At 41.3% G+C, this 12731-nt stretch overlaps 1 protein-coding gene and 1 long non-coding RNA gene across 6 annotated transcripts in view; one reads left to right on the forward strand and one right to left on the reverse strand.

Moving 5' to 3' along the window:
* The window catches only part of LOC130913542 (tenascin), a 128123-nt gene that overhangs the window by 88160 nt on the left and 27232 nt on the right, over positions 1-12731 (forward strand). For 4 of the 5 annotated variants that reach the window (XM_057832219.1, XM_057832218.1, XM_057832221.1 and 1 more), the window contains exons 2-5: positions 7796-8344; positions 9190-10410; positions 10826-11089; positions 11177-11292. In XM_057832219.1, coding sequence (XP_057688202.1) covers positions 7858-8344; positions 9190-10410; positions 10826-11089; positions 11177-11292 — 2088 coding nt within the window. In that variant the 5' untranslated portion in view covers positions 7796-7857. Of the gene's footprint in view, positions 1-5611; positions 5714-7795; positions 8345-9189; positions 10411-10825; positions 11090-11176; positions 11293-12731 lie in introns of all 5 variants that reach the window. The other variant, XM_057832220.1, reaches the window with a different exon arrangement.
* Positions 1-12731, reverse strand: part of LOC130913544 (uncharacterized) — a 48591-nt gene that overhangs the window by 4871 nt on the left and 30989 nt on the right. The gene's annotated exons all lie outside the window — the stretch shown is intronic.

Below are 12731 nucleotides of genomic sequence, written 5' to 3' on the forward strand. Positions count from 1 at the left end.
CTGGAGGGATGTGCATGTCTTTGTACGGTTTTTTTGGGGACTGTTGTTGAATTCCTTTAGTTTTCCTCCTGTCATAGACAGCAATGACAAGTGAGATGGAATGTGTATATTGGCAACTGCAGCTAATCAATATTGAACAACAAGTGTTGTTAATAGAAATGTTGAAGCATTGGCGACACAGATGTTTGCGAATGTTTGAAAACAGCGGTGTTGTCGTGCTGAACTGGAAACAACGTTCTGAACCAACCAATTAAAGTCCTTTGACGTAAATGTCACAACAAGTTGACGTGATGTATAGTCAGATATTTGTGGAGGCGCACGCAGGCTACGGCAAGGGTCTTAAATGGGGTCTGCATTAACGGCGTAGATCCACCGTCACTGCAAAGCAGAAGCATAAATCAGCCTTAAATATGCGCTACCACATGCTCAAGTTTTGTTGAGAATTAGCTACTTATCACTGGTTGTGATGCGACATGGTTTTCATTTATTTGCAAAGCATTACAGTCCTTTACACAGGGTGGACACTGAACGTCTCCAGAGTTGAGAGTGCAGTCCCACTAAGGCGAAACGGGACGCATCATTTGCTAAAGGCTGGGTTTATCCCACCCATCGGATGCTGTTCGTCTCTGGGGTTTATGGGCAGTCGGAGGGCCTCGGTTGACCTGGACGCTCTGGTTCTCTGCATGATGATTGGATGATCTGTCTGAGGCTGAATCCCTTTTTAATTGATAACTAAATGAGCGGATCAATGATCTTGTCATATTAACATATTAATTTTCATCCCATTCTGAAAATGAATGAATGACTGAATATTCTGAGTTGAACCGGAGACTTTCCTAATGGTCCTAGCGACACTTGCTTAAAATGACGAGCGAAAAATGAGCTTCTATTTCTGGTGTTTGTTTCCCCTGTAGCTGTGTGCCTTTGGAAACTTTACTTCTGGCACTCTAGTTTCTTTCCCTACCGAGCGGCGTGCACCACTGAGCCCCTTCACCATCACAAATCATTTACAGGCGTACACACTTTGAGCTCCCCTTCAATGAAAGACCAGCACTCGCCATTGTTTGATTGTAATTTAATGTGTAATTGATGAATAATTTGAAGTCTCAAACCCTCCACACAAACCATTGATGTCAGTGAGATTCACACTCTCTGTTGACACTTGCTTTTAATTTGTTCTACAAAAGGATAGAGCAGAACAGTCTGTGGTTTTCATTAAAATAACAAGAAACCTGGACCCAGTGAAAGAAAATGGATTTTTTGAAAAAAATCTTATTCCCTAATAGAATGCTCTAATGTTCTGGGAGAAAACTATGTCTGACTCTAATTACATGTCAGACACAGTGTCAATGGTTGATTGAAGAATGATGTTCACATTCACACTTTAATCTGTATTACAGTGTTGTGATTATTTTCTGATTAACCAAGTAAAATATGATTTGGTTTCAGTTAAATTCTTTTAGATGCAATTTACGGTGATACTGTATTTTTATCCCAATATAATCCAAGTCAAAGTGTCTCAATCTGCTCTTTGAGTTACCGTAATATTATGGCCTCTCCCAATCATTTAAATCCCATATTAGCGTAGTACGTATTCCCTTGGTGCTTTAGTCCCCCTTCCACTGGCTGTCCACCAAGGCATTTAACCTCTCTGCCTGCCACCTAATCTCTGCAATACAAATTTAGCCCTGTTTTGTTTTTACTCTGTTCACATCACACTTTCTTCATTTTCACTTCCTTTGCACCAAATATGTTTCTCAATCTCTCTAGATGAAGGCTTGTTTTAATTCTGTATGTGCTGCAGTACCTAGCAGCGAGTGGTGGAATAACAATAAACATGCTTCTCAGACTCTGTTGAAGTATCTTTAATCTATTTCTGAATAAAACGGCATTTTGCCTTAGCCAAATTTTTCAACAAAGCCACTCTGGTCTGTCCAGTTTGCCTTGTTTAGAGGTCCATGTGGAGAGCAGCCAGCCTCCAAAGTGAGAAAGCCAACCATCCAGCCAGAACTAAGGCTTGAGCAGCAACTCAAAGCAATTTTTCCCCCCATTTTTTTTCTTGATCTTATCCCTACTCTAAGTTGCTTGGTTTCGGCTGTGTTTCTGTGCTAGTGTGCATGCATCAATGAGCACAAGCGACATAGTGTGTCAGTGTTTGAGACGCTGAGAGGATTTCATTGCCCCCCTGGGTCTGGATCGTCATCACTCCCAGCAGCAAGCTACATTATCACATTTGCAGTTTACCCAACATGAAGGCACTCATCTCTACTGGTCTAATCAGGAGATTGGTGGGTGAAGGCAAGGAATCCTTTTGCACAGAGCTCATCTGTCAGCTTGCCCAGTCACACGTAGAGACTAGAAGACTGAACATGTCTCCCAGGACCAGCACCTGCTGTGTTTTAACACATACTGACTGAAGAACATTCCTCATGTTTTTGCTACTTCCCCAAAAGGCAAATGCACACACGCACACCATCCAGTACACACCTCTCTCTCTCTCTCTCTCTCTCTCTCTCTCTCTCTCGTGTGTGTTTGTGCGCGCGTGCTCATATTTATGTGAGAATTATAGGATTTTGGATGTGTTGTATTTTTAGATCAGGCCTGCTTAACTGTTAGGGAAAAAACGTAATTTGCTTCTGTACAAATTTTTTAAAGACAGATTTTTAAAGATGTATTCTATTCTACATCTAATGGTGTTCGCTTTCATGAATAATAATGTCAGAAAAATATGATTCAGAGGAAATCTAGCTGAGCCCCTCCAGCAGTCATATTTTCTTCTTTTAAAGCCACTTTGACTTGCTTCTGTACTTTTGGCAATTGTCCTTTTGAGCTTCAGTTGGTTGACAGGTGGTCTTAAGTTCTCCTGTCAAATGTCGAAACACTTGTGAATCCAATTTTTGGATGATAATAGCAATCTAAGTCCCGTTGTAGAAAAGTATGATGCCCTGACCACCCCGCATCACTGTTATAGATGGTGTTTGCCTTTTTATCCTTACATACTCTAGCTTTATACATTCCTTATACAGTGGGGCAAATAAGTATTTAGTCAACCACTAATTGTGCAAGTTCTCCCACTTGAAAATATTAGAGAGGCCTGTAATTGTCAACATGGGTAAACCTCAACCATGAGAGACAGAATGTGGGGAAAAAAAACAGAAAATCACATTGTTTGATTTAGGCCAAACGTTTTCTGTAACTCTTCACAAGCTTTTCACTAGTGTTGCACCGATACCATTTTTTGGCCCCGATACCGATACCTGGCTGTGCAGTATCGGCCCATACCGATACCATACCGATACCACCCCATTTATAGATATATATATAGTTTATTTATTTATTTATTTTTTTTTTCCCCCAAAGAGCTACATAATTGGACATGAAATCATTGCTATCAAGGCTTTGTCAGGCTGTTGCTTACCTTTGCAAAATAGGAAAAAGACTAGTACAAAGTATAATACTAGCCCAACAGTAAGAAAGTAAAAATAAGTTCATAATAATAAACTCTGAATGAACTGAGTAAACTTTTTTTTAAAACTCTCAAAGGCCAAACAGTGCAACTTTCATGAAATTATTGTCACATTCTGCTGCTGGTTAGATTGTGTTTTGTTGCTGGGCTGTTAGTGGGGGCGTTCCTGACGTCGCACCTGAATCCAATGCGGGCTCATCAACGCATCATTTAAGCATGGGTGAGCTCAGAGAAGGCTGCCGAGATATTTGCTTTGCTGATCGCCATTTGACATCTCGTACTATAGTCTCGCTATATTTGCTTGTTACGCCCCTGCATTGGGTTTTTTCTGTTAGTGTGCTGCACTCGTTCGTAACCTCTTCCCTGTGCAGGTATTTGAGTGTTTTTATTTTAGCTTTTTAGGCTCGCTGCCTATCGTCTTAGTCAACCTTCGAGTTTGTAGTATTGAGCTCCGTCGACCTGCTGTCACGGACTCCTTTTGTTATTTCTAGTATCCCGCGATCATGTGTTATTTTTTGTTTGCAATCATTAAACCCTTGTACGTATCCCCCGCTTGTTGTCCGCTTCGAGGTCCAACCTTGTTTCCGCATTTGCGGACGCTAACAATTATAAGTAATGATAATTGACCACAGCATTCCGTCTCTCTATTAGCCTCCTTTTTTCGGGAGGGGGGGGGTCCCTTATTTCTATTTCTGAAAGGTGGCAACCCTACTTTGGAAACAGTTCCCAAATTACTGCAGCAGTTCTTTAAGTAAAAGACAAAGTTGACGTAGTGAACTGACCAGAGATTGTTGCACCGGTCTAGCGCCCTTCCTCTGGATAGCAGTCCTGCTCTTGCAGGCTCAATTCGTTGTATTCGTTCATGTTTAGTCTTTAAATGTTTTATCAGGTTCGAGGTATTGAAACTGGCCGATTTAACTCCACATCTCAAAACTTTCAGGCCGCAAATCTTGCATGCAGCCATTGATTTTAATTGACGGGATTTCTATTTTGAAATATTTCCCGACCGCCGCCATGTCGGCGCCGCCAAGCGGCATTGTCATTGGTCAGGAGTGGCTATTGGCCCGTTCTCATTGGTCTGGAGCAGGCCAATAGCGATAGCTGCTTGGTGTTCACGTGTCATCACACAACACAAAGTGTAGTGAGCGCCAGGAGAAAAAAAAAGGCTGCGGTCAAATGTTATAATAATGGACCAGTAAATGGTATCGGCGCTGTCTTTGTTGGTACTCGCCGATACCGATACCACCATTTTGGGCCGGATCAGCAGCCGCTGCCGATACTAGTATTGGTATCGGTGCATCTTTACTTTTCACACACTGTTGCTGGTATTTTGGCCCATTCCTCCATGCAGATCTCCTCTAGAGCAGTGATGTCTTGGGGCTGTCGTAAGCCACTCCTTTGTTGCCCTGGCTGTGTGTTTGGGATCATTGTCATGCTGAAAGACCCAGCCACGTCTCATCTTCAATGCCCTTGCTGATGGAAGGAGATTTTCACACAAAATCTCTCGATACATGGCCCCATTCATTCTTTCCTTTACACAGATCAGTCGTCCTGGTCCCTTTGCAGAAAAACAGCCCCAAAGCACGATGTTTCCACCCCCATGCTTCACAGTGGGTATGGTATTCTTCGGATGCAATTCAGTATTCTTTCTCCTCCAAACACGAGAACCTGTGTTTCTACCAAAAAGTTCTGTTTTGGTTTCATCTGACCATAACACATTCTCCCAGTCCTCTTCTGGATCATCCAAATGCTCTCTAGCGAACCGCAGACGGGCCTCAACGTGTACTTTCTTCAGCAGGGGGACACGTCTGGCAGTGCAGAATTTGAGTCTCTGGCAGCGCATTGTGTTACTGACAAAGTAGCCTTTGTTACTGTGGTCCCAGCTCTCCGTAGGTCATTCACTAGGTCCCCCCGTGTAGTTCTGTGATTTTTGCTTACCGTTCTTGTTATCATTTTGATGCCACGGGGTGAGATCTTGCATGGAGCCCCAGATCGAGGAAGATTATCAGTGGTCTTGTATGTCTTCCATTTTCTAATAATTGCTCCCACAATTGATTTCTTTACACCAAGTGTTTTACCAATTGCAGATTCAGTCTTCCCAGCCTGATGCAGGTCTACAATTATGTCTCTCTTGTCCTTCGACAGCTCTTGGTCTTGGCCATAGTGGAGTGTGACTGACTGAGCTCTTGGTCTTGGCCATAGTGGAGTGTGACTGACTGAGATTGTGGACAGGTGCCATTAATACAGGTAACGTGTGGAGCCTCGTTACACCTCGTTAGAAGAAGTTAGACCTCTTTGACGGCCAAAAATCTTGCTTGTTTGTAGGAGACCTAATACGTATTTTCCACTCTAATTTGGAAAAATTTCTTTAAAAATCAAACAATGTGATTTTCTGTTTTTTTTTTTTTTTTTTCCACATTCTGTCTCTCATGGTTGAGGTTTACCCATGTTGACAATTACAGGCCTCTCTAATCTTTTCAAGTAGGAGAACTTGCACAATTGGTGGTTGACTAAATACTTATTTGCCCCACTGTAAATAGTTCAACTTTGGTTTCGTATGACCACAATATTTTCTGCACTGCAGTGCAACCTCCTGTTGCTCATTTGTTAAGTTGAAACCTGTGGCAATATTTTTGGAGAGGGAGGTGCAGGTTGACAAAAATGGCTTGCTCCATGCAGTCCACGACTTGTGTCTTACCTCACTGAGTGTTGCAGATCATATGCAATATTCTCTAGGTGTCTTCCAAAGCAACAAGTCGACACAGAAATACTAATATTAATTAGTAATCTTGTACTTCTGTAAATGAATAACCCCCACAGTATCAACATAGAACAGTTAAAGGTGCCCTCGAAGACACAAGCTAAGCATATTTTTCCATCAGGCCTTTTAAACAAATGATGTCGTTGAGAGGTTTAGTAAAAAGGTAATAAGAATCATGTTACATGGCTCAAACAAGCCCCAATGATTGCCGGGAAAGCTGCCTGGGAATGCTGACCTGCTGTTTTCCAGGTAGCAGACCAGTGTGCTTTAGAGACAGCCCACAGATGGTTTAGCTATACTACGTCAGCTTTCATCTCCAGAGGAAAGAGCTGCCTGCTCTCCACAACGCAGGTGTTTTAGGGCTGTAAAAAGATTCTCATCGTAGGTTAGCATGGTCAGAAAAAAGAAAAAAAAACATTTTTAGACCTACATGTTCACAGATCGCCCATATAGTTGACACCTTTTGATTGGTATGCTGGACTAATTTGTGCATTCTTAGAGAAGCACAGTGAGTCGGCTCAAATGGGTGTATATAGACAAAATTAAGATCACTTTCTGGAATCAGGAAAGAAATGCAATTAATGGGTCTGGCTGGTCTCTTCACTATTTTTTTCCACAAAATTTTTAATGATTATAATGTAAAACATTCAAGTTGGGATTTCAAGTATAGAGTTCTTTGTTCCTATATTTTTGTCCATTTTACGTAGTACATTTATTTCTGTGTTGTCTTTTTTCTTCTTAACAAGTTACTAAAATGATGAATAAAGAGAATAAACAGGTAGTCCTCGGGTTACGACAAACCCAACTTAAGTGGTTTTGACTTTACAACGACATTTTTTTCTCCCGTTGTTTTTTTTTTGCTTGGGTTTTTTTTTTTTTTGTCGCCTAAACAGTACCTTCTTGTACCTCACAGTATCTTATTTTTTACTTCATTGTATTAATATGACCTTTGTGCCCTGAGGAAGAACGCATTTGCTCCCACGAAAAAGTTGCACACCCGAGTGAGAGAGAGGGGAAAGATTACAGCTTAGCTTGCTGTCTAGCTAGGACTTAGCGCCAAAGTCTTGCCGAGGACAGTACAATGACGAATAAAACATGTTTTTTGATAGTTATTTTGAGCTTTAGGGGTCCTTAAAGGATTAATTCCGATTTGCATGGGTTACGTCGCCAGCGTAGGAGCGGAACTCGTTCGTAACCGGCAAACTACCTATATTAACTTAGCATTGACATCTCCGAAGCCATCACTTTCATGATATCAGCCATTATAATTGCATCACCAAAGATAGCAATTCATTTTTAACACAGTAGAAATGATGAGGAAGTTGTACATTTATTTTGGTGCTGTAAATAATCATATATTGTCTGTCTATGGAATAAAACTATACATTGACCAATTTTGGACATATGGGATTTCAACCTTACCGATGAGTATACTTTTAATTTAATGTAGTTTGCTTCAACTACAGTATACGGAATTAGTTCTTGTTTTGATATTACTTTGATATGATAGTCAAGAAAAAAGTGATTTACATCATCCTTCCCTTTGTTTTCACTGTGTTTGATGAAAGGTCACAAAAGGACAATTGGGGGAAAAATTCTACTCCATTCTTGGTGCTAGTGGAAGGTCAACATGGGGACAAAAGGCTTCACCTTGTGCTGCATGATATTGGCCATGGTCCTACAGCCCTCCACCAGTGGCCTGGTAAAGAAAGTCATACGACATCGCAGAGAGGCTCTAATTCCTAAGAAGAATCAAGAGAACCTCACCCTGCCAAACCCTGACCAACCAGTTGTTTTCAACCATGTCTACAACATCAATGTTCCCTCCACATCCCTCTGTTCGGTGGACCTTGAGTCACCTGGTGGCACTGTGCCCCATCACAAGAATAGCCCTCTGGATATGCAGAACACTGAGCACATGGAACACACGTTGGATGGTGACAATCAGATCGTCTTCACCCACCGCATAAATATCCCCAAGCAGGCGTGTGGCTGCAACAACCACCCACCTGATATCAAAGAAATCCTGAACAGACTGGAGATGTTGGAGACAGAACTTTCCAGTCTGAGAGAGCAGTGTGGCAGTGGGGCAGGTTGCTGTGGAGCTCAAGTTGCGGGTATGTTCATATGACATGATGGGTTTTGTGTGGTGCATATAATGTAAATAAGTCTATTTTAAAATAATTTCCCAGAGGCATGCATGGAAAGAGAAAGATAAGGAAAGCTATCACAATTAATCCAAAAATTCTATAATTTCAAAATCTTATATCATTTGTAGACATCTAACTCTCACTTAAGAAGTTAAAAATCAAAAGCTCAGTGGCAGACTTTGACATGCAAATCACTTCTCCCTATTTGGCTATTGAAAAAAAAAAAAATACATTCGCAATCTTTTAGTTTAATATACAGTACACATTGTGACAGTGAGTACTCTGAGGCAACACCATGTTTGCTAATTGCAATATTAAACTGAGAACAGATGACTGACCGCCTTAAGAAAAGTGTTATTTTGATGTACGTTTACACTGTACAATTCAATTTTACATTGGGTACATCTGCAAATCTAAGATTAAAAAAAAACAAAAAACGATTAAATTATCATCCAATAAAAGTACCATGTCAAACAACATCTTTACGCATGCAACGATTAGTATTAATTTAACAAAGTGTTGTTTTTAAATTGTGGTTGGCAGTTGCAATGACGTTCTACATGTTTACGAGAGCTATAAATAAGATACCACATCACTAAACTACACCCACAGTAGAATGTTGTCCTGAAATCCAAAGCAAGATTGTTTGCAAATGAAGCCTATGAAAAAAACTGTTGAAACAATGTGGCAGTGATGAAGATACAGTAATTGAATATGCTTACAGGTTAAGTTAGTTTGAAGCTTAACATTTAAATATTTGTTTGAATTAACCAGAATTTGTTTTGAAAATGAAATATATTTTTATTTTTTAGGAGAAGTTGCCACAAAACCATATTGTAATGGCCGTGGGAACTGGAGTGCTGACACATGCAGTTGTGTATGTGAGTCAGGGTGGAAAGGCCCCAACTGCACAGAACCTGAATGCCCCAATGACTGCCAGGACCAGGGCCGCTGTGTGGACGGGAAATGTGAATGCTTCGAAGGCTTCACTGGTGATGACTGTGGCATTGAACTATGCCTGCCGGACTGTGGTGATTACGGTCATTGTGTTGAAGGATCTTGCCTATGCGAGGATGGCTTTATTGGTGAGGACTGCTCCCAGACAAACTGCCTCAATAACTGTCTGGGTCGTGGACGTTGCATTGATGACGAGTGCGTCTGCGATGAACCGTGGACAGGCTTTGACTGCTCTGAGCTTATCTGTCCAAACGACTGCTATGACCGTGGACGCTGTGTCAACGGCACTTGCTTCTGTGATGACGGATTCACTGGAGAAGACTGCGGAGAACTCACTTGTCTTGGAAACTGTAACAATCGTGGTATGTGTGTGAAGGGAATGTGTGTGTGCCAGAGTGGCTATATTGGTGAGGATTGCTCCAAGCTCACCTGTCCACAAAACTGCAATGAGCGAGGGCATTGCTTCAACGGAAAATGCATCTGTGACCCAGGATTTGAGGGTGAAGATTGTTCTATTCTATCATGTCCTGAAAATTGCAGCAACAAAGGCCAGTGTATAAATGGAGAGTGTTTATGTGATGAAGGATACCAAGGCGAGGACTGTAGTGAGCTTTCCTGCCCTAACAACTGCCTAGATCGTGGGCGTTGTGTTAATGGCCAGTGCATATGTGATAAAGGATTCACTGGCCAGGACTGCAGCATCAAGACTTGTCCTAAAGACTGCATGGGACGTGGGGAGTGTGTGGATGGCAAGTGTGTGTGCTTCGCTGGTTTCACTGGCAAAGGTTGCGGTGAGCTCACCTGCCCCAATGACTGTCTTGGTCATGGACACTGTGTGAACGGCCAATGTGTTTGTCACAAGGGTTTCACTGGTGAGGACTGCAGTGAAAAGACATGTCCTAAAAACTGCTTGGACAGAGGATATTGCAATGATGGCATATGCGTATGCTACGAAGGCTTCACTGGGCTCGATTGTGCCATCATAACCTGCCCTGGAGACTGCCAGAACCAGGGACTCTGTGATAATGGAGTTTGTATCTGCAATGAAGGTTTCATTGGGGAAGACTGCTCAGCAGGTAAGGACAATGGGTAGACCCTCACTTCACATTTCAAACATCGTTGTGATTGTAATCAACTAAGATCAAAATAGGACTAACATTATTTATCAAAATGCAATCATTGATAAATTTACATTGTATAACAGGGATGGCCAACCCTGGTCCTCGAGAGCCACAATCCAGCTTGTTTCCCATGTCTCCCTCCTTTAACACACCTGAATCAAATGATCAGCTCATCGGCAAGCTCTGCAGTTGCCTGATAACAATCTTGATAATTTGATTCAAGTGTGTTAAAGGAGGGAGACATGGGAAACAAGCTGGATTGCGGCTCTCGAGGACAAGAGTTGGCCACCCCTGTTGTATACTATGGCCATTAATTATGTAGAATTAGAATGGCTTTCTTATAAATTTGTTATTTTCTCTGTTTACCCAGTTTCTCCTCCAAAGGACCTAACTGTGGAAGAGATCACACCTGAGACAGTGGATCTGTCTTGGGATAACGAGATGCGTGTGACAGAGTACCTCATCACCTATGTTCCTACGGCTCCTGGAGGTTTGGAGCTTGATGTGCGGGTCCCCGGGGACCAGAAGAAGGCCACAATTAGAGAGCTTGAACCAGGCATTGAGTACCTGATCAGCGTCTATGCAATTCTCAACAACAAAAGAAGCATTCCTGTTAGCGCAAGGGTGGCAACACGTATGAAAATTCAACTTTATATGTGATGATAAAACAGTCTCAAGCCTATCCAAAATGTTGTAAATTAATAGTTTCTAACCATTACAGATCTTCCTGAGCCTGAGGGACTCAAGTTTAAGGCAGTGCGAGAGACATCTGTTGAGGTGCAATGGGACCCACTGGATATCCCCTTTGATGGGTGGAACCTTATCTTCAGGAACACTGTGAGTCTTTTGAAAAATCTGCATTCCTAGGGAAGGTTGATTTCAGAATCTCATCTAGTATTATGGATTTTTTTGTATGATGCAAATCATTAACAAGCCAACCATAACTGTAAAACAACGGGGGGTTAAAATGTTTACCCTCAGGGGATAATACTACATGTTCTTCCCAGAGGTGTTACCTTATCAGGGTTGAAGGGTATATTTAACTCATTCTACAAGAAAAACTGTGGTGGGCTTAATGTTTTTGGTAGGGTCACCCATAGCAAACAGATCCTAGGATTTTCATGTCCAGCTCAAATCTACACTGCTTTGTCTCCAACAATGCAGTCATGCCTTTCAGTGGGTCTGGGAATGTTTCAGGATTCCTCATAAAAGCCACAAAAAGTAGCAAAAGGGAAGACTGAGCTTAACTGCTAAAGTTGCCGTGACAAAATGCCAGATAAGCAAAAGACAAACTGTATAACCTAGCAAACTTTTAAATTTTGAATCTTTAATACTGGTATTTGCAACCATGGCTCCTGTCACTCAAAGTGTAGAGGTACTCAAGGCTGACCTTCATACTGCCATAGGAGGATGGATTTCAGCTCAGTAACTGCAGTTGTGTAAACAGTTATCCGTTTGTATATGGGGGAAAACACTCAGGTGACTTAAAGTTCCGCTCTGACACCCCCAATTTGGCCAACTTTCAAAATTGTCCGATATGCATGTGTGATACATCATTGGAAAGCTTAAAATCTCAATTTTTGGGGGGAAGAAAAACATTTGAACAGGAGGGCAATAAAAAAAAAAAAATTCTAAACAGTGAAACCCTATCTGGAAGTGAGAGCACGCGAGAGCAGAATTAAAGACGCCAAAACGAGATATTATCACGTACTTACCATTTTTCGATCCAAAAATTCCATGTAGCATTTATCACTGAGTGTCAAGACACAGCTGGGAATGGACACAGCTGGATTTTTGGGGGATTTTATGGGTTAAACATGGTAATATAACAAGGGTCGCGATGCAGAAATCGCAGACATCGAGGAGTGGTCGAGATTGTGTTTTTCATATATTTACCCTTTTAAACTTTTTTTTTTGGTCAAATTTTCTTTGTTTGGATCGATTATTTATCATCTAACATTTCGGAGAAAATGCGACAGTAACAAAAAAATACAGAAAAGCGATAGTTATGAGGTAGATATCCGTGACTTTTTTACAGACACCATTTTTTTCATTGTGACGTCATTTGTTTAAAAGTTTGAAATAGGCGAGTGCATCATTTTTTAAAGTTTTTTTTTTTTTTTTTTTTAACGAAATATTAGACATCAATTAACGATTCTAAGCTAAAAATGACATACATTTTGAATAATAAATATAATTAATTACCTTAGTTTTATGGCTGAGTTGAAACAAAAGCGGTTGCGCGATGTCTGTAAACAGGGTTTTCCAGGGTAAAA

Source organism: Corythoichthys intestinalis, chromosome 3 (genome assembly GCF_030265065.1).
Source record: "Corythoichthys intestinalis isolate RoL2023-P3 chromosome 3, ASM3026506v1, whole genome shotgun sequence".
Taxonomy (NCBI): Eukaryota; Metazoa; Chordata; class Actinopteri; order Syngnathiformes; family Syngnathidae; genus Corythoichthys; species Corythoichthys intestinalis.